This window comes from Balaenoptera physalus (assembly GCF_965194825.1).
Source record: "Balaenoptera physalus genome assembly, chromosome: 3".
NCBI classification, from domain to species: Eukaryota; Metazoa; Chordata; class Mammalia; order Artiodactyla; family Balaenopteridae; genus Balaenoptera; species Balaenoptera physalus.
Window position 1 is genome coordinate 18,921,318 of NC_138890.1, and position 22,356 is coordinate 18,943,673.

General features: G+C 43.7%; 1 protein-coding gene across 6 annotated transcripts in view; it reads right to left on the bottom strand.

Annotated features, from left to right (window-relative positions):
- RASGEF1C (RasGEF domain family member 1C) overlaps positions 1-22,356 on the bottom strand; it is a 137,584-nt gene that overhangs the window by 23,672 nt on the left and 91,556 nt on the right. For 5 of the 6 annotated variants that reach the window (XM_082453547.1, XM_082453550.1, XM_082453545.1 and 2 more), the window contains one exon: positions 18,101-18,173. In XM_082453547.1, the coding sequence (XP_082309673.1) occupies positions 18,101-18,173 (73 nt within the window). Of the gene's footprint in view, positions 1-16,891; positions 17,605-18,100; positions 18,174-22,356 lie in introns of those variants that run through there. The other variant, XM_082453549.1, reaches the window with a different exon arrangement.

Consider the following 22,356-nt stretch of genomic DNA (forward strand, 5'->3'; position numbering starts at 1 on the left):
CTTCTTCCTCCTCAACACACAGTTGGCTCCTTCTTGTTACTCAGGTCCCATTAAGTGTCGTCACCTCAGAGAGGACTTCCCTGACTCCCTAATATCCTACCTCTCAGTCTTTATTTGTCATCCGGCTTTATTTAATTTTTCTTTAACTTGAGATATAATTAACATAATATAAAATTTCATGTAACATAAAATTCACCATTTAAAAGTATACAGTCAGTGCTTTTGAGTATATTCACAAGATTGTGCAACCGCCATCACTGTCCAATTCCAACTCCATAACACCCATTACTCCAAAAGGAAACCCCGTGCTCATTAGCATTGTCTCGTCATCCCCCTCCCCCCAACCCTGCAACCACTAATCTACTTTCTCTATGGATTTGCCTATTTTGGGCATTTCACATAAATGGAATCATACAATCTGTGGCCTTTCGTGTTTGACTTTTTTCACTTAGGACATTATTTTCAAGGTTCACTCATGTTGTAGCGTATATCAATACCTTAATCTTTTTTTATGGCTGAATAATATTCCATTGCATGAACTGACCACATTTTGTTCATCCATTCATCAGTTGATGGACATTTGGGTTGTTTTCACTCTCTGGCTGTTATGAATAATGCTGCTATGAACATTCTCGTACATGTTCTTGTGTGAATGTCTATTTTCATCTCTCTTGAAAATGAAAGTTCTTATCACGTTAAGAGTTCTTATCACTTAGAGCTCTTATCACTTTCTGAAATTATTACTGGGCCTACTATTTATTGACTGTATCTACCAGGGCCAGGGTTAGGGTAACCAAAATATAAGAAGCATGCCCCAAACCTCAGTCATCAGCATAAATACTCTTTTTATGCAATATTTTAAAAAATCGAAGATAGGATCCGTCAAAGTGCTGGAGCCTGAGGCAAAAGGGAAAATCAAATCCTGTCTCGATTTAAAATGTTGATCTTCTGTTCACCATGGATTTTTTGCTTTAGTTTTGATATTTTTAAATATTGTATTAAAACGTTATTAATCTTGATGGTTGAATTTGGGGGCACTATTTTACATTTTGCACGGAGGAAAGTGCCTCCTCTGCCCTATAGTCCCCTCAGGGTGTGAGTACCTTGGGTACTCCATCTCCAACACACAGAGCAGGCTCTCAGGAAGCTCATGTCTGCCTGAAGAAAACGATTGTCTGTGAGCAGGGGCTATACCGTCAACTTTGAATTTAGGGCAAGCTCTCCAGCTGTGAGGCCACGGCTCCCCTGATGCCCTTCAGAACCCAAGGTGAGAGGGACTGAGGCCAGTCCCCAGGGAGGGCTGCTTGATGGAGAGGAGGGAATAGATCCCAGGGCATTGTGAAGAAGAAATCGACACAGACCTGTGAGCAACTGATGCGGGGAGGTTGGCAGAGGAATTTTACCGTCCAGTTAGACATCTGATACCTGGCATTGGGGGTGCAGGAGGCCCAGCATGGCTTTGGGGACATGTTGGCTGGGACTGCCTGCTCTACAGGTGCATGCCTGAGCCGGGCTGGGGGTGCCAGAAGAAGGGCCTCTCCCTGGTGGCCCCATGCAGCACTGGCTCCAGCTTTGGCCTTTGTGAGACTCCAAGCAGACAACTCAACAGGGCTGCAACCCGGGTGCAGAATTTAACCAAAGGGGAGCCAAAAAACTCAGTAAACAAGATAAATATTTTAATGCAGTAGTAAAAAAATTTAAATCAGGAAACTATTGCCTATATACTGGCCACCTGTTTTTGTTTTTGTTTTTTTAAATAAAGTTTTATTGGAAACTTGGCAAAAATTAGAGAGTAAAAGCCCCTGGTGCTGGCCACAGCATCACAGAAGGGCACTCTCATGCCCTTCCTGGGGTGTCTTGGGTGTCCTGGGATGACAGTGGCTTTAGCAGGGCTCTCTTTGACCGTTTCTTTCCCTCATGACTGAAAGGACTGGGTATTGACACAACCTTTTTGGAAAGTAATTGGTCGATACTTACTAAAATTTAAAACCCACTTCTCCTTTGGAGCTATCATTGCATTAAAAAAAAAATCCATTTAGGGACTTCCCTAGTGGTGCAGTAGATAAGACTCCATGCTCCCAATGCGGGGGGCCTGGGTTCGATCCCTGGTCAGGCAACTAGATCTCACACGCACACTGCAACTAAGAGTTCACATGCCACAACCAAGGAGCCTACGTGCCACAACTAAGGAGCCGGCGAGCCGCAACTAAGGAGCCCTTCAGCCGCAACTGAGGAGCCCACTTGCCGCAACTAAGGAGCCCACAAGCCACAACTATGACCTGGCACAATCAAGTAAATAAATAAATATTTTTAAAAATCCATTTAAGTTTTTGTATCAGGTCCCTGTATTAAATACTCCCATTTAGCATGATTTTAATTTCTCTTGTCTGGAATCTGATTGATTTATCTTCTACATCCCTGAGCAATCATTTTAGGGAGAGAGGAGAATTATACCAAGAAGTGGGATCATTGGTTTATAGGAAATATGCACACAATTATTCAAAATACTGTTAAAGCATTTGCCAGCATGGCCAGCACACATAAACTTCCTCATCAACAAATGAGAGGCCTCATCCGCTCACATCCTCATCAATATTTGATATTATCTACTTTCCTAACTTTTTTTTTTTGGCTGCGTTGGGTCTTCACTGCTGTGCACTGGCTTTCTCTAGTTGCGGCGAGCGGGGGCTACTCTTCGTTGAGGCAAACGGGCTTCTCATTGTGGTGGCTTCTCTTGTTGCGGAGCACGGGCTCTAGGCACACGGGCTTCAGTAGTTGTTGCATGCGAACTCAGTAGTTGTGGCTCGTGAGCTTAGTTGCTCTGCAGCATGTGGGATCTTCCTGGACCAGGGCTCAAACTCGTGTCCCCTGCATTGGCTGCTGGATTCCTAACCACTGTGCCACCAGGGAAGTCCCTACCTTCCTAAATTTTGATGTTTGGGCATAAAAGTGGTATTTCGTCTCGGTTTTTTTTTTTTAAATTATTTATTTATTTATTTATATTTTTAGCTGTGTTGGGTCTTCGTTTCTGTGCAAGGGCTTCCTCTAGCTGCGGCAAGTGGGGGCCACTCTTCATCGCGGTGCACGGGCCTCACTATCGTGACCTCTCTTGTTGTGGAGCACAGGCTCCAGACGTGCAGGCTCAGCAGTTGTGGCTCACGGGCCTAGTTGCTCCGTGGCATTTGGGATCTTCCCAGACCAGGACTCGAACCCATGTCCCCTGCATTAGCAGGCAGATTCTCAACCACTGTGCCACCAGGGAAGCCCTCATCTTGGTTTTAACTTGTTTTTTTCCTGATTCTTAGAGAGTTTTGTTTTTCTTTCTTTTTTGTATTTATTTTTCTTAATTGAAGTATAGTTGATTTACAATATTATATTAGTTTCAAGTGTACAACATAGTGATTCAATATTTTTATAGATTATTCTCCATTTAAAGTTATTATAAAAGAGTGGCTATAGTCTCTGTGATGTACATTACATCCTTGTATCTTATTTATTATATACATAGTAGTTTGTATCTCTTAGTCCCCTTCTCCTATCTTGACCCTCCCCTCACTCCTCTTTCCACTGGTAACCACTAGTTTGTTCTCTGTATCTGTGAGTCTGTTTCTGTTTTGTTATATTCATTCATTTTATTTTTTGATTCCACATAATAAGTGAAAACATACAGTACTTGTCTTCTCTGTCTGACTTATTTCATTAAGCATAATACCCTCCAGGTCCATCTATGTTTTTGCAAGTGGCAAATTTTCATTCTTTTTTATGGCTGAGTAGTATTCCTTGTATGTATATAACACATCTTCCTTGTATGTATATAACACATCTTCTTTATCTATTCATCTGTTGATGGACACTTAGGTTGCTTCCATACCTTGGCTACTGTAAATAATTCTGCAATATTGGGGTGCATTTATCTTTTTGAATTTGTGGTTTCATTTTCTTTGGATGTATACCCAGGAGTGGAATTGCTGGATCATATGGTAGCTCTATTTTTAGTTTTTTGAGGAACCTCCATACTGTTTTCCACAGTGGCTATACAAATTTACATTTCCACCACCTGTGTACTTGGGTTCCCTTTTCTCCACAGCCTTGCCAACATTTATTATTTGTTGTCTTTTTGATGACAGCCATTCTGACAGGTATGAGGTAATACCTCATTGCGGTTTTGATTTGCATTTCTCTGATGATTAGCGATGTGGAACATCTTTTCATGTGCCTGTTGGTCATCTGTATGTCTTCTTTGGAGAAAGGTCTATTCAGATCTTCTGCCCATTTTGCAATCGGGTTGTTTGTTTTTTGATATGATATTGAGTTGTATGAGCTCTTTATATATTTTGGATATTAACCCCTTATCAGACATACCATTTACAAATATTTTCTCCCATTCAGTAGGTTGTCTTTTTGTTTTGTACCTATGCTGTACAAGAACTTTTCAGTTTAATTAGGTCCCCTTGTTGATTTTCCCAGAACCACTTATTGAAGAGACTCTTTTCCTTATTGTATATTTTTGCCTCCTTTGTCATAGATTAAATTTCTCTATTCTGTTCCATTGATCTACATGTCTGTTTCTGTGCCAGTAACATTGCTATTTTGATTACTGTAGCTTTGGAATATAGTCTGAAGTCAAGGAGCCTCATACCTCCAGCTTTGTTCTTTTTTTCCCGATTGCTTTGGCTATTCTTTTTTTTTTTTTTTTTTCTCTTTTGTGGTTCCATACAAATTTTAGGCTTATTTGTTCTAGTTCTGTGAAAAAGGTCATGGGTATTTTCATAGGGATTGCATTAAATCTGTAGATTGCTTTGGGTAGTATGGACATTTTAACAATATTACTTCTTCCAATCCATGAACATGGGGTATCTTTCTGTTTATTTGAAACATCTTCAATTTCCTTCATCAATATATTATAGTTCTCAGAGTATGGATCTTTCACCTCCTTGGTTAAGTTTATTCCTAGGTATTTTATTCTTTTTGGTGTGGTTATAAATGGGATTGTTTTCTTGCTTTCTCTTTCTGATAGTTTGTTTTTCGTGTCTAGAAAAGCAATCGATTTCTGTATATAAATCTTGTACCTTGCAACATTACTGAATTCATTTATTAGTTCTAATAGTTTTTTGGTGGAGACTTTAGAGTTTTCTGTATATAGTATCATGTCATCTGCAAATAGTGACAGTTTTACTACTTTCCTTCCAGTTTGGATGCCTTTTATTTCTTTTACTTATTTGATTGCTGTGGCTAGGACTTCTAATATAATGTTAAATAGAAGTGGTGAAAGTGGGCATCCTTTTTCTGTTCTTGAATTTAGAGGAAAAGATTTCACTTTTCACTACTGAGTATGATGTTAGCTGTGGGTTTGTCATAAATGGCCTTTATTTATTTATTTTTTTAAACCTAAGTTTTCTTTGATCGTCTCTCCAGGAAACTAGTAATTTGCATTTGCATTGTGCTTAGACTGTGTATTTTGTTCTCCCCCGGTTGTTATTACCAGGTAATTCAATAATGATTGCTTGTGACTAGGCCCTGATAGTCACAGAATTTATCACCTCACTAGTGAGTGACCTCTGCTCAGTTTCCTTAGGTTTCTCTGACTTGCCTTATTCACGAGGCACTCTTTTTTTTTTTTTAATTAATTAATTAATTAATTTATTTTTGGCTGTGTTGGGTCTTCGTTTCTGTGCGAGGGCTTTCTCTAGTTGTGGCAAGCGGGGGCCACTCTTCATTGCGGTGCGCAGGCCTCTCACTGTCGCGGCCTCTCTTGTTGCGGAGCACAGGCTCCAGATGCACAGGCTCAGTAGTTGTGGCTCACGGGCCCAGTTGCTCCGCGGCATGTGGGATCTTCCCACACCAGGGCTCGAACCCGTGTCCCCTGCATTGGCAGGCAGACTCTCAACCACTGCGCCACCAGGGAAGCCCATAAATGGCCTTTATTATGTTGAGATGTGTTCCCTTTATACCAACTTTTTAGAGTTTTTATCATAAATGGATATAGAATTTTGTCAAATGCTTTTTTTCTGCATCTATTGAGATGATCATGTGATTTTATCCTTTGTTTGTTAATGTGGTGTATCACATTGACTTGCAGATATTGAACCATCCTTGCATCCCTGGAATAAATTCCACTTGATCATGGTGTATGATCCTTTTTCTATATTGTTGAATTCAGTTTGCTGATATTTTGTTGAGGATTTTTGTATCTACATTCATCAGAGATATTGGCTTGTAATTTTATTTTATTTTTTGTAGTGTCTGTCTGGATTTGGTGTCAGGGCAATGGTAGCCTTGTAGAATGAATTTGAGAGTGTTTCCTCCTCTTAAATTTTTTGGAATAGTTTGAGAAGGATTGGTATTAACTCTTCTTCATATGTTTGGGAGAATTCCCCTGTGAAGACATCTGATCCTGGACTTTTGTTTGCTGGGAGCTTTTTGATTACTGATTTGATTTCTATACTAGTAATTGGTCTGTTCAGGTTATATATTTCTTCCTGATTCAGTTTTGGAAAACTGTATGTTTCTAGAAATTTTTCCATTTCTTCTAAGTTGCCAATTTGTTGGCATATAACTGTTCATAGTATTCTTTTATGATTGTATCTATGTATTATTGATTGTGATTTCTCCTCTTTTATTTCCTATTTTGTTTATTTGGTTCTCTCTCTTTTTTTCTTAATGAGCCAGACTAAAGGCTTATCAATTTTATATTTTCCAAAAAATCAGCTTTTGGTTTCATTGATCTTTTCTACTGCTTTTTTCTTGTTTCTATTTTATTTATTTCTGCTCTGATCTTTATTATTTCCTTCCAGCTCTGGTCATCAGCATCCTACTCCCACACTGCCACCTCACAATCAGTCAGTCCCCAAGTTCTGTCAATCCACTTCCTTAGCAATGTCTGTTCCCATCACTTCTGCTCCATCCAATCATTCCTCCATCCAGCCATCCACCCAACCATGTTTCTTTCCTTCACTTCTTATCCTCTTTCTCAGTTCCTTGCTGACCTCCTTGTCCTCAGCTATACCCTTTTTTTCACCTAGCACACTGACCATAGGACCATATTTCTGGAAAGGAATGTGACCCTGTCAGGGACTGTGACCCTTGGATCTCAAGGACTTAAAGGATAAAAGTCAAACACCTCTTTGTGCATTAGCCACCTACTTTGCTTTCTGTTCCCCACTCTTGTACCTGCCATTTCGTCACGAGACTCTTCCCAGAGCTCAGCCTACTCTTTGAAAGATAGTTATGCTTGATATAAGATTCTTGGTTGACACATTTTTTTTTTCTTTCAGCACTTTGAATGCATCATCTCACTGCCTACCATTGTTTCTGATGATGTTCTCTTGTACATGATGGACTGTTTTTTTTTGCTGCTTCAAAGATTTTCAAACTTTTTTCTCTTTGTCTTTTAGCATTTTTACTATGATGTGTCTGTATGTAGATGTCTTTGAGTTTATCCTAGTTGGAGTTTGCTGAGCTTCTTAGATGTATAGATTAATAATTTTCATCAAATTTGACAAATTTTTAGCTGCTATTTTTCAAACAATTTTTTCTGTTCCTTTCTCTCTTTCCTCTCCTTCTATTCTTCCCATTATGCATATGTTGGTGAGATTAATAGAATCTCACATTTCTTTGAAGCTCTGTTTACTTTTTTTCATTCTTTTTTTCTCTTTGATCTTCAAGTTGTATAATCTGAATCAATATATCTTCCAGTTTGCTATTTCTTTCTTCTGCCAGTTCAAATATACTACTGAGCCCTTTTAGTAATTTTTTCACTTCTGTTATTATGCTTTCAACCCCAGATTTCCATTTTCTTCCTCTTTATAATTTTATATCTCTTTATTTATATTCTCTGTTTGGTGAGACATTGCCATCATATCAACCTTTATTTCTTTAAGCACAGTTTCCTTTAGTTCTTTGAACATATTTACAATGGCTGCTTTGAAGTTTTTTTCTGTTACATCTGACATCTTGGTCCTCTCATAGGTAGTTTGTGTTGTCTGCTTTTTTTTTTCCTTATGCATGGGCAGATGTTCCTGTTTCTTTTCACATCTTGTAACTTTTTTTGGAAACCAGAAATTTTAGAAAATATATGTTAGCAAATCTGGATACTGGTCTTCATCTCCACACCCCACCCCCAGCCTAGTTGTTGTTGTTTGCTTGTTTATTTGTTTGGTGACTTAGGTGGACTGTTCTAGTGAAGTAAATCTATTTTGCTGGCAGTGTGAAGCCTTTGATGTTGCTCCTCAGAGGGTGCAGTCTTGGGCATGTGCACAGTCACCCTGAGATGACGGTGGCTTTGGCAGGGTTCTTTTTGACTGTCTCTTTCCCTCATCTCTCTGTTATCTGTCTGTCTTTGTTGGTATCACACCCATCTGTTAAGCTCCACTAATTCTTGGATGATTTTTCTATTGCTTTTGACAATGTCCTGGGACATATACTGTTCCACAGTCTGATCCAATTAAATGCAAGCCCCCTTTTCAGGGGTAGTTTTAAAGGTCAATTTTTGAGTTTTGTTCTGACCCCAGTTGGGTTCTTCATTGCTGCCTTTTTCCATGGCTCTTTCTGGTAACCTAGCTGTTTTATGGTTTAGCTTATAGTTCTCATGAAGCTACTAGTCTCCTACTAATTGCTTACTACCGAAATTTCTATTGTTTTTGAGAGTGCCCTTAGGCTTGAAATTTGCTACATTATGTTTCAAATAAAGTAATTTCCTCTGGGTAAAGCTTGGGAGTTCTCTGTTCTTATGGCCTGCCTCTCCCTGGGCAAAGTCTCTGAGCCACTGCTCCATCATGGGTAATGGGGACAGTGACCCACTTTCTCAGAGTGATATCTTTGCTTTATGGGCAGAGCACTGTGTGGGGGCTGTAGCATCTGGTCTCCTTGGCTTGCCTCTCCCAGCGTGGAACCTTCACCTTACAAGTGAGCTGGGGTGAGGGTAATCAGGGCTCCAATATTCTCTGACTAAAGCACCTGGGATAGAGTTCCCACTCTATGAATGGGAGCTGGTGGAGGAAGGGAGCCTCTGACCTCTCAGCTGTACTAACTCAGGGTTTAACCTTTACAACATGTAACTGGGGTGCGGGGAGGAGAAATACTGGCAGTGGGTTCCTCTTGGGGAGATATGGTAGCCCTTGACTGGAATCTGGGGGGAGAGGGAGCCCTATGTTCTTGGCTGCACCTTCCTGGAGTGGAGCATCTATCATGCTGAGCTGAGAGTGAAGAGTGAGGAAGTGGGTCACGGTTCAAACACCATAAACTTTCACTGTTCTTACTGAGTTTCAGTAGATTTTCTTAAATAAATTTTTCTTCATTTACTCTCTGCTCTTAAGACAATTTACAGAAACTTAAAAAAAATCATTTTCACCACCTGTGCTTGTTTTACTGGGGAGTGGGTCCCTGGAGCTCCTTACACGACCATTCTAGAAGTGGAACTCCTCCCACCTGCTCTTTGAGATTTCTGCTCCTGATGCTTGAAAGAGACTCTTCATCATCACTGCCCTGAGAAACTTTTCTGGCCCTGCCCTCCCTGTCCTCTGTTCCCAGGTGTTTCCTCCTCTGGTAGCCCCAAGTGTTTGGAATCTTATTACTTTGGAAGGAGATAACCTTTGAGAGATAAACCCATCTTTTGCTGTCCCTGCACTTCCCCATTTCCCTGCTCATTACTCTGGGTACACAAGCCCTCTCAGGTTTGGGAGCCTCATTCTGACTCCCACAGTGATTTACTGTAATTTTTTTGGTATAATCCTCGAATGGAATTTTATAATATGGCTTTAGAAATTATTTTTAAAATTAATTTAAAAAATCAAAGTACTGCTTGAAAATAATCTATAGTGTTAAAGCGTTTATAACAAAGGTCAGCTATCCCTTTTCTCCCCTTCCCTTCCTTTTTCCATTCCCCAAGAGCACTTTGGGGTAATGGTTAGGATAGTCACACCTGCCAGCCATCCCTCAGAGCAGGCTTTTCCAGGAGTTCCTGCCCTACTTGCTCCAGTCTGCCCTGTCTCCCCAGGTCTTCCCTTGTTCTCTCCTTGCGTTGTAGCCTATGATTGCTGGTGCTCATCACCTTTCTTATTTCCTTATTTGGCACACGTATCTTGCAGCAGGAACATATCCTGATGATGTTAAGTGTTGGCAAGGATTTGGGGGGCCCCCTGAATCTTGATGGTGGGGATATAGACTGGCAAATATTCTGGAAAGCAATATTGCAATATTCTGTGAAATTAAGAATGTATAGATCCTGTCCAGTAATCCCACGTGCATAGAAATCTCCCACAGCTAGAAGCTGGAAGTCTTCACTCTTCAGATTCTCAAATATACGTTCTCTCTGTGTGTGAAATTTTAATTAATCAATTTAATTTTTGGATAGGTAATACATTGCATAGTTCAGAAGCAGAAAGTCTTTTTCTATCCACCCAGTCCACACCTCCCAAAAGTTAACTATTATTAGATTTTTGTGTATTTTAAAACGTTTAAAAAATTTTAGAGACTTTTAATGTAATATAAGCAAACATAAATATATATTTCTTCCCATCCATTTTTACACAAATGCTAACATACTATACATGCTTTTTTATACCTGTATCATAGAGTGGGTACCTTTTTATATCAGTACGTAAAGAGCATCCTCATTACAGCTGCACGGTATTCTGTGGTAGGGCTGTGCAGTGATTGATTTAACAAGTTTCCTATTTATTGACACTTGGCTGTTTCCAATCTTTTTCTCTCAAACAGTGCTGTGATGAATAGCTGTCTGCAGGCTTATTCATTTGGAGGTGTACAAGCATGATGGTAAGATAAATTGCAAGAGATGGAATAACTATGTCACAGCATACACATATTTGCAATTCTGGTGAAAATTGCCAAATTCACTTCCATAGGACTGTATCAATTACACTCCAAAGAGCAATGTGGGAGTGTCTGTTTCCCCATCTTTGCCCACACAATTTTGCAATTATTATTCTGTCAATCTAAGAGATGAAAACAGCATACTAATGTGGTCCTCTTTTGAGTGAGGTTGAACATTTCTGCCATCCATGAGCATCTCTTCACACATTTGAGTCATTTGCATTTCTTCTTCTATGAAACTGTTTTTTATCTCCTGCCCATTTTTCTATTGGATAGTCAATCTTTCCAGTTTCTTTTGAATCGTCTTCTGTCATACGTTCCCCCCCCAAATTTCCCCAGAACTCCTCCCTTTGAGGTTGCTGTTTACCTCTCTGCCACCCAGTGTGAAGGTCAGCTCTCAGAACCCCAGAGTCATGTCATTCCAATTCATACCCAACACCTTCACTGGGTTGCCTAATGAACATCTCAAACTGAGCATGCTCCAAATCAAATTCCTGATTTTCCCCTTTAATCCTACTCCTCTCCCAGTTTCCCACAGCTCAGTAAATGGCAGTGCCATTCCTCTATTTGCTAAGGCCCCGAAACCTTGGAGTCAGTCTTGACCTTTCCCTTTCTCTCACATTCGACTTATACTCCATCAGCAAATACTTTGAAGGTTTTACCTTCAAAATATATCCCAAACCTGGTCATGTTTTGCTACCTCCACTGTTACACTCTGGCCCAGGCTACCTTCTTCTCTCACCTGCGTCCTGTTAGCGCCTCCTAGCAGGGTCTCCTTGCTAAGTGCCTGCGTGTGTGAGATCCAGTGATTAACTATAAAGACAGACCTAGACGGAGAGGTTGTATATGTTAGTGTTAAGAGATCTTAGTTTAAACCAAAATGTGCTCTACCCTGATGTATTTTATTTATGTTTTAATGCAAAAAGGCAAATAATTATTGAAGTAAATGAGATGTAACTGTCCACAAAAGCCGTAAGAGTAAGTAAATTGGCTGAAGAGCTTTCTGCATTGCTATGCTGCACTAATCTTATTGCTGACTTAGCTCCTCACTGTCAGCCCATCCAGTGTGCATGCAGAGGCCAGGAGAATGCACCAGTCTCCCACTTGGGCTCCAAGAAGGAGTTTAGGCATGCCTCTTCAGCAGGTGGGGGCTCTGTAGGTTCTGGGCTGGGCTGGGGAGCAGAATCCACCTGCTGTCACAGGAACAGGAATAATGTAACCATTAGTTACTTCCCTATTATGCAAATACTGTGCTAATCAAATTTTTTTCCTTAGGATAAATTACAAAAGTAGAATTATTGGGTTAAAAGGTATCAAAGAAATCTTTCTAAAACTGACCATGTTACCTCTTATATTAGTCTGGGCTCTCCAGAGAAACCAATAGGAGAGATAGATAGATGGTAGGTAGGTAGATAGGTAGATAGATAGATAGGTATAGATGATGGATAGATGATAGATAGATGATAAGGTATTGGCTCATGTAATTATGGAGGCTGAGAGTCCCAAGATCTGCCGTATGCAAAGTGGAGAGTCAGGACAGCCAATGGTGTAAATTCCAGTCCAAATGCAGAAGAACTGTGTCCCAGGTGGAAAATAGGCAGAGAGCGAGTGAATTCTCCATTACTTCACCTTTTGTTCTTTTCAGGCCTCCAACTGATGGGGTGAGGTCCCCTCACATTGAGAAGGACAATCTGATTTACTGAGTCCACTGATTCAAATGTTAATTTCATCCAGAAACACCCTCACAGACACACCCAGAATAATGTTTGACTAAATATCTGGGTACCCTGTGGCCCAGTCAGGTTGACACATAAAATTAACAATTACATCACCTCCTAAAACACTTTAGTGTCCCTCCTGCCCCAACCCAGAGCTCCAGGGTAAACTCCAAGCTCCTTGGTCTTCCCCAGGTGAGGGGGGTGTATTTCACCATCTGGCCTCTGCGAGTCTTTCCTGCCGTTGCTCTCTGCCCCTGACACACTGGATTCCTGTCTCCCCCGTCTCTCTGCTGATCTTTTCCCCAGCTTGCCCACTTGGTGGAGGTCTATTGGTGGGGGTTCTAGCTTATGCCTCAGGTCTGTTCATCCCCAGTTAATTTTCCCACCCTTCTGGTCTTGCCTGGAGGCCCAGCATTGGATATCTAAGGCAGTGTCAGGCTCTCTGCTCAGCCTGAGGGCAAGGGCCTGGTTGTGCTAAGAAGCATCTGGTGTGTGTGTTTTAGGATCTCTCTGGATCTGTTCCCTGGCCCAGGGATCTAGGGCTCCCATCTGAGTCCTGAGAGTGAAAAATGGAGCCATTTTCACTGAAGACGCTGTGTATTGGGATGTGAACCTTACAGCACATGGATGCCGGTGGCAAAGGGTAGCATGATGGGGAGCGTGGGGTGAGGCCTGCTGTCTTCTGCTGCTGGGGAAGAGGCACAGCTGTGCCCAGCAGAGCCCACAGAGGGGTGTGTGCAATAGGGGAGCAGGGAGGTTGTCTTGAGCATACATGAGACAGTAGATGGCACACCTGAAACACCAGGGGCCACGGGGGGGCTCAGCAACCCTCCAAAGAGGAAGGGGCACGAGCGGAGGAAAGATGTGTGTCTTTGCGTCTGTGCTTGTAGGAAGACCCAGAGGCCATTTGGAGCTCGCCTTGGCTCCTCAGCACCCTGAGCAGCAGAGCCTTGGTGGACAATGGACCCTGGTAGGCCCAGGCTCTGTCCCTGCAAGCTGGGTGTCCTTGGGCAATGGCTTTGCCTTTCTGAGCCTCCGTTTTGTCACTTGGCAAGGGGGATGGTGATAGCACCTATCTCGTGGGATGTGTCAGGCTGTATATCAAGTGCCAGGTCTGGGGCTTAGCACCCATGAGGGAAGCATTTCGGTTTTGGGGTGAAATGGAGCTTCCAGCTGAGGCACACCCCGACTGTGGCTCTTGACTGAGTTATCTGGCTCCCTGCTCCCTTGACTCATGGATGGGGTGTATCAGCGGTCAAGAGTTAGAGACTGGGGAGGGCACTGCTTGGGCGTGCTGTGGGTGGGGTGCCCCTTCCTTGGGAGCCTCATATGAGCCCTGCAGCGTGAGGGATGCAGTGCCCTGAGGCCTGATACCTGCCTGCGGCATCTGAAGGACGAGGGGCCACACTGGTGGCTGTCTGTCTCTGAGTTGTTAGGGTCTGTGGTGTTCTGGGAGAACTTTGGACACACCTTTGAGAACCACCCTGGGGTTGTCTGGGGTCCTGCCCTGGAGGGCTGTCAGGTGGATAGACAGGCCTCCACAGAAGCCTGGATGTGGCTGAGTTCCTGGGATATGTCACTGGTCACTGGCCACAATGGAGACACCCGCCCCAAGAAACTAGGGCGGGTGGGGAAGCAATGTAGGGGGCAGGGGCTTCAGAGGACCCACAGATCGCCCATATGAGATGAATTGAGACCCCAGCCAGGCCCAGGGGTCTCTGAGGCAAATCCCAGACAGGGACATCTTCCTGTCTTAACCACCCCGTTCCTTCCCTGGAGAGCTCAGAGAAAAAGTGCTAGACAACAAAAGAGAGACTATAGCCATGGCCCTTCCCTGACCTCCTGTGCACAGTGGGGCTGCTGGTCGCCCCGGAGCCCTGAGGCCCAAGTGCCTGCTGTGTGGCTCAGCTGGGCGGCCTCAAACCTGCTGTGTGGCAGGGATCTGTGTCACCTGGCACCAAACTTGGCCTCACGGGCATCACTCTTGGGCACCACCTGTGTGGCTGACACCTGCCCCCCAGGAATAGGCTCCAACTGCTGCATCCCCTGTGGGCCATCTGACCTGGCCATAGGGACTGAGGCCAGGACGGCAGGAGGACAAAAGGGCCTCTACAGGGAAGGGCCTGGAGTCCTGGATGTGACTAAGGAACCATCCAAATGACTGTGAGCAGGGCACCATCCCTCTCTGGGCTCCGAGGCTGCACCTGGAGAAAGGGCACCAAGATCCCCACCTGCGGAGTTATTGAGAGAAGGCCCTCCTCCTGGCCTGGGCACCTGGGGCTTGGTACCAAGTGGGTGCTCAGCGAGGCGGGGAGCAGGGCCCCTGGGATGAACCTAAGACACAAACGCACTCAGCTTGAGTCCCCTTGGCCCTGTGGTCTCTGTGGGGCTGGCCGTGGGCTGCCTCCTTCCCTCCTTCCCTCCTTCCTGGGACCCTCTCCCAGCTGGGGATGAGCCCAGGCCTCGCACCACCATCCTCGCCTGACACCTATTCCGCACTGGGCCACTGAGGGGCTTGCAGGCTAGAGGGAGCAGATGTGGGTGAGGGCGCTGCATGTCAGGAACCCCTCCCCAGAAGGGGGAACTTACAGCTGAGGTTGCAGCTCCGACTAGATCAACAAGCTCAGGAACAGCATGCCAGGCAGTGGGAAGAGCAATTGCAAGGCCACAGAACTAGGAAATAGGAAATAGCCTCAGGCCTTGGGGGTGGGCCTCTATCAGCAGTGACATGCTTGACCTGCCTCCCACCTAACCTCCAGAGTTTCAGCTGCGGGCCCTGTACTGCTTCTCCAACATCCTTTCTTCATGCTCCCCACAGCCTGGGGGAGGCTGCTGCAATCTCCCAGTATGAGATGGAGAGGACTGAGAGGGGTATGGCTGAGCTGAGGAATTTGGGATCTGGCCTTGAAGAGAGAGCTGGGATCCTGGGTCTGGGTGAGGGATTGCATGAGGCAGGGGGGACACTGTGGCCAGCTGCCCCCAGCCCCTTGACCTCACCTGCTGCTTCCTGAAGCTCAGCATTCTGGGGTTTCCTCATAGGTCTCTGCACTGAGTTGCTCAGGAGTAGGGAGCTGGAGCCAGGTGACCAGCAAGGTCGGGGCCCATGTGTAGACTGGGAGCCCCCTCCAGAGTGTCCTGTCTCCCTGTGGCTGGGGAAGGATTAACCTCCTCCTCCCCAGGCAGGCCTCCCAGAACTCTATGGGCATCAGCCCTGGACCGGCCATCCCATGTCTCCAAGGCCACTAACCCCTTCTGTGCCACTTGCCCCTGCTCCTGACAGGCAGCACTCAGTGTGACCAGGACGCAGGGACAGTCCCTGCTGATGTTTGTAGGGGTCTTGTCTAATGTTGCCCCAGACACCAAGGGAGTGTGTTGGGTAGGGACGAGGAGATCAGGAGGTGCTTCTAGTCAGCTCCTGGAACCCCCCAGGACTCCTTGGGTTTGGCACCAAGACCCCACCCCCACCCCTGTGGGGAGCTAGATATGGTGTGAGGCAGGGTGGGAGCCTGGGCTTGGCTGAAGCCCAGTTCCTGCTGTGCTACCCACTCCACTACTCACCCTCTCTAGGGTCTCAGATGAAAAGGGGTGGGCTGGTCTGGTGCAGAGCAGATCCCATTCAACCCTAACGTGCAGCGTTCCCATGCCTCTGTCAGGCTGCAGGGCCCTTCTGGGGCCTTGCTGAGGTCCTGGGTTCATCAGGCAGAATTCCTCAAGTTGGGGGAGGCACCTGGGGTGCTGGTTGCTCTGTCTCTACCTGTCCCTCAGGTGGGACCCAAGGCCACACTGCCAGGACAGCGGTGTCAGGTCCTAGCTGAAGGGGTCCTAGACTCTGAGAGTCCTGACTTGGTCAGGAGCTGGCCAGGATGCATCAGTGCACCTTCAACACATCACTCTGCCCTCAGGCCCTGGCCAGGAATGGGGGTGTACATCACACTCCCTGACTTCTTGGCTGGGTGACCTGGTCACTTGCCAGGTAGGGGCTCAGCAGCTCCACAGCCCCTCCGCTTCCTGGCCCAGAAACTTGGCTCAGTGTGTGAAGGGCTGGGTGAGAGCCCCAGGGGAGGAGCTTCATGGTGGGCTGCGGGTCCTCCCTGGATTCATCCCTCCTTGCCCGGACAAGAGAGACCTCTGGCCTCACACAAGGCTGTCAGTATCCATTCACCGGAGCTTACTAGCATCTACTGCACACCAGCTCCTTTTAGCAGGACATGGGGTCTACGGAGTGGAAATAGCCACCAAGTCCCCCTCCTGACCTGTGGTCACAGCATTCCTGGGCCTGAGCTGAGAATCTGCCCTGCATCCTGGCAGAAGCCCGCGGGTGAGAGACATGAAGTGGATGTGGATACGCAGGGTATACCAATGTGTTTATACCAACTCTAAAATTTACAATGTACTGTACACACTGTCAAGTCTGTGATTCAAATTTGTCCTGCCGACCAGCATCATAGTGGTCACCAGAAAGCTATCCCGATACCAGCAGGATGCAGAAAGGGGGTGCACGGGGCTGCAGAAGCCAGCCCATCTCAAGGGGCAGGGTCAGGTCCATCAGTAGAATGGCAGGGGCCACTGGTGGGCTCTGGCCCTTCTCACGTCATGGTGGTGCTCGCTGGAGATACAGAGGCTCCCAGGCCACCTGGAGACGGACTGGGTGTCTGTCTCCATGTCACGAGTCACCCACTCTCAGGAGTGACACTGCAGTCACCCAACCCCTTGGGTCATCGCCGAGGACAGACAGACTGACCAACAATGTGAGCACCACTGTCCTGAAGGCAGGGCCCCTGAGGCACGTGCCACCCCTGTGTTTGGAGGCTCTGGGCCCTTCCAGGGCTGAGGTTCCACAAAAGGTGGAGAAAGGTCTCCTGTGCTGTGTGGTCACTGTGATGGGCACCAGGCCACAGGGTCACGGTTTGCAAAGCAGCGAGGCACCAATGCCTCCTCCTCCCACTGGGCTGGCTGGGGCAGGGCGGCAGAAGGCTTCTGCTGGCTTCCTCTCCTCCTCCTCCTCCCCATCCTCCTCCAGCTCAGTGCTTTTCACGTCTTCCCCAGAATAGAAGACCTGCAGATTTAAACATGCCGAGCGAGGGTGGTGAGAGCCCGCTGGCCCGGCCTGTGGTTATACTCTCATCCAGCCCCCCACCCCAGAGGGGCGTGCGCAATCCTCTTGGCTCAGTCCTTAGAGCCCGCTGCTGCCCATCATTTCCAACCTCCGCTCGGCTGTGTTAACAGGCCGAACAAGCAGGAGGTGGTGTGTGTCTCACTTTCTGACATAAGAGTATGGACTGGTGTTCCAGGCCCTGGGGCACACATCTCAGCTGCCCATGGGGCAGCCTCCAGTCGTGAGGGGTCGTGGTTCCAGCCTCTTCTCCCTACCCCAGCACTTAAGTTCCTTCCCCACCTCTAAGACCCTGGTCTGACCCGCCCCTCCCCACGGAGGGGCTCCCAGGAGGCTGACAACCGGGTGTAGATGAAGTCCCTCCACTCTGTCTTGGCCCCAAGCGCCCCACCCGCTCCCTCCACCTGCCTCCCACACTTGTCTTGGCACAGAGACTCACCTTAGAGATTTCCACCTCTCTTTTTCTGTTTGGTTCTCTGGGCTCTCACTTTCATAAGAAGCCAAATAAAGACCTAGTCAGAAAATGAAGTGATATTATGCATTTATGAGCCATGACAATAACCTCTTCTACACCCAGAGTCTCACCTGCTTTTTGTTTTTAAATTAAATTGTTGTTGGGAGGTAACTGTAGATTCACAAGCAATTGTAAGAAATAATACAGGGAGATCTGTGTATCTTTTACCCAGTTTCCCCCAATGGTAACCACTTGCCAGACTATAGGACAGGATCATCACCAGGATATTGGCGCCGACACCGTCAAGATATAGAACATTCCATCACCACAAAGATCCCTCATGCTACCCTTTTATAGCCACACACACTTCCCTCCCATCCCCACACCTCTCTTAACCCCTGGCCACTACTAATCTGTTGCCTGTGTCTATATTTTGTCATTTCAAGAATGTGATATAAATGGAATCACACAGTATGTAACCTTTTGGGATTGATTCTTTTCACACTGTAATTCTCTAGAGATTCATCCATGCTGTAGTGTGTGTCAGTGTGGTTCATTGCATTTTGTTGCTGAATAGTATTCCATACCATACTTTGTTTAACCATTCACCCACTGAAGGACATCTGTATTGTTTCCAGTGTTTGGCTGTGACAAATTAAGCTTCTGTAAACATTGGTGTATGAGTTTTTGTGCAAACATGTAAATTCATTTCTCTGGAATAAATATATGCCCAAGACTGTAATTGCTGAGTCACATAGTAGTTGCATACTTAATTTTATAAGAAACTCTTTGTCTGGTTCTACATCCTGAAGATTTTCTCTTGCTTCTTTTTTTCTAAAAGTTTTACAGTTTTACATTTTACATTCAAGCCTGTGATCTATTTTGAGTTTATTTTTGTACAAAGTGTGAGACTTAGGTTGAAGTTCATTTTTTGCCCTATGGATGTCCAAATGCACCTGCACCATTTGTTGCAAAGACTTTCTTTCCTCCACTGAATTGCTTTTGCACCTTTGTCAAGACTCACTGGGCATATTTGTGTGGGTCTCTTTATGGCTCCTCTATTCTGTTATATTGATCTATGTGTCTGTCCTGCAAACACCACACTGTCTTGAATACTGTAGCTATTCAAGCTATATTGGCCTTAATATTGGGTAGAGTGATTCCTCCTGTTTCATTCTTCTTTTTCAAACTTGTTTCAGCTATTTTAGTTCCTTTGCATTTTCATATAAACTTTAGAATAATTTTGTCTGTATCTATAAAAAATCTTCCTGGAATTTTGATAGGAATTGCATTAAATCTGTCCTGAAATTTGGAAAGGAGAACTGATATCTTTGCTATGTTGGAGTCTTCCAATTTATGAATGTCATGTCTCTCCATTTATTTAGATCTTTGATTTCTTTCATCAGCATTGTGTAGTTTTTAGCATACAAATTCTATACATGTTGTGTTAGATTTATACCTAAGCATTTCTTTTTTGATTGATTGTAAATGGTATTGTATTTTTAATTTCAGTGAACTCACATTCATTGTGAGTACATGGAAATAAAATGATTTTTGCTTGTTTATTTTGTATTCTGTGATGCTTGCTGAACTCATTTTTTTCTAGGAGTTTTTATGGATCCCTTGGGATTTTTTACATCTGCAAATAGGGGCAGTGTTAATTCCTTTCTGATATGTATGTCTTTTATTCCTTTTCTTGCCTTATTGCACTGACTAGGTCTTCCACCAATGTTGAATAAGAGTGGTGAGAGTAGACATCCTTGAGTTGTTACCAATCTTAGTGGGAAAGCATTCCATCTTTCACCATTAAATATGATGTTAGCTGAAGGGTTTTTGTAGATGCAATTTATCAAGTTGGTAAATTCCCTTCTATTCTTATTTTTCTGAGCGTTTTTACCATGCACGGGTGTTGAAATTTGTCAAATGCTTTTTCTCCACTGATTGACACAATTTCGTTTTTTTTTGTTCTTTGACCTGTTAATATGGTGGATTATATTGGCTGATTTTCAAATATTGAATAGCCTTGCATTTCTGGAATAAGGCCACTTGGTCATGATATATGATTATCTTTATATTTTGCTGAATTATACTAGCTAATATTTTCTTAAGGATTTTTTGCATCTATATTCATGAGGGATTATCTGAGTAGAGTGTATTATCTGTACTGTCTTTGTCCAGTTTTGATATCATGATAATACTAGCTTCATAAAATAAACTGGGAAGTTCCCTCCTCTTCTTTTTTCTGAAGGAGATTGTGCAGAGTTGGTGTTACTTCATTAAATATTTGGTAGAGTTCTCTAGTGTAACTATCTGGGCTCAGACATTTCATTCTGGGATGTTTTTAAATGAAAAATTCAATTTCCCTAATAGCTATAGGGCTATTCAAATTATCTATTTTATGTTGAGTTGTGGCAGTTTGTGTTTTTTGAACAATTGGTCCATTTCATCTAAATTGTCAAACTTACATGCATAGAGTTGTTCATAGTATTTTATTACAAGTCTTTTGATGTTGGCAGAGTCTGTAGTGATACTCTGTTTCATTCGCAATACTAGTAGTTTCTGTCTTCTCTCTCTTTTTCTTTGTCAAGAAGTTCTTTGCTAGAAGATGGAAATTTTATTGTGCTTTTCAAAGAACCAGCTCTTCAATTAACTTTTAAAAATTGTTCTGTTTTCTGTTTCATTGATTTCTGCTCTCTTGTGCTCTTATTTCCTTCTTTCTGCTGACTTCTGGTTTATTTCGCTCCTCTTTTTCTAGGTTCTGGGGGTGGGAACTTAGATGATTGATTTGAGGTGTTTCCTTTTTTTCTAATGTATGCATTACATGCTGTAAAATTTCCTCTCAGCCCTGCTTTAGCTGCACCCTGCAAATTTTGATAGCATTTTCATTTAGTTCAATTTTTAAAAAAATTTCCTTGAGACTTCTTAACTCATGGATTATTTAGAATTGTGTTGTTTAGATTATAAGTGTTTGGAGATTTTCCTGTTATCTTATGTTATTGATTTCTAGCTTGATTCCACTGTGATCAGAGAACACATGCTGTATGATTTCAATTACTTTAATTTGTTGCACTTAGGATACAGTCTATCTTGGTATATGTTCTGTGGGCAAATGAAAAAAATGTGTATTCTGCTGTAGTTGTATGGAATATTCTATAAATGTCTATTAGATCCTGTTGTTTGATGGTATTGGTGAGTTCTGCTATGTCTTTGCTGATTTTCTGTCTAGTTGTTATATTAATTGTTAAGAGAGGGTGTTGAAATCTCTAAACTATAATTGTGGATCTATTTATTTCTCCTTTCAGTTCTATAGGGTTTTGCTTCATAAATATTGCAACTCTGTTGTTCGGTAGATACACATTTAGGATTGCTATATCTTCTTGGGAGACTGACAATTTTGTCATTACATAATGTCCCTCTCTGCCTCTGGAAATTTTCTTTCCTCTGAAGTATACTTTATCTGATATTATTATTGCCATTTCTGCTTTCTTTTGATTAATGTGTCCCCATCCTTTTATTTTTTAACCTGTCTACATCATTATATTCGAAATGAGTTTCATGTAGGCAGCATATAGTTGGGTCACATTTTTAATTTACTCTGCCAGTCTCTGTCTTTTACTTTGTGTATTTGGACCACTTACATTCAATATAAGTATTGATATGTTAGAGCTTAAGTCTGCCTATTTATTTATTTACTTATTTATTATTTTCTATTTGTTCTGTGTTTTGTTTTTCTTCTCTTTCTGTGGGTTACCTGAACAGTTTTTAGAATTCCATTTTGACTTATCTACAGTAAATTCCTAAAGGATATTTTCACTGGATATAGAATTATGGGTTGGCAGTTGTTTTCTTTCAGCACCTGAAAAATGTGCCACTGCCTCTGGCTATGGTTTCTGATGGGGAACCTGATGTCATTTGAATTGTTTTTCTCCTATAGGTAAAGTATCATTTCTCTCTCAGTGTTTACAAGATTTGTTTCTTTTTCTTTAGTTGCCAGAAGTTTGACTATGATGAGTCTTGGTATGGGTTTCTTTGGGTTTATCCTGTTTGGGATTCACTCAGCTCCTTGAATCTGTAGGTTTATGTCTTTTCCACATTTGGGGAATTTCCAGGCATTACTCCTTCAAGTACTTTTCAACCATACCCAATTTGTCCTCTCCTTCCCAGACTCTGATGACATGAGTGTTAGATCTTTGGTTATAGTCCCACTGGTCCCTGGGGCTCTGGTACAGTCTATTTTTTTC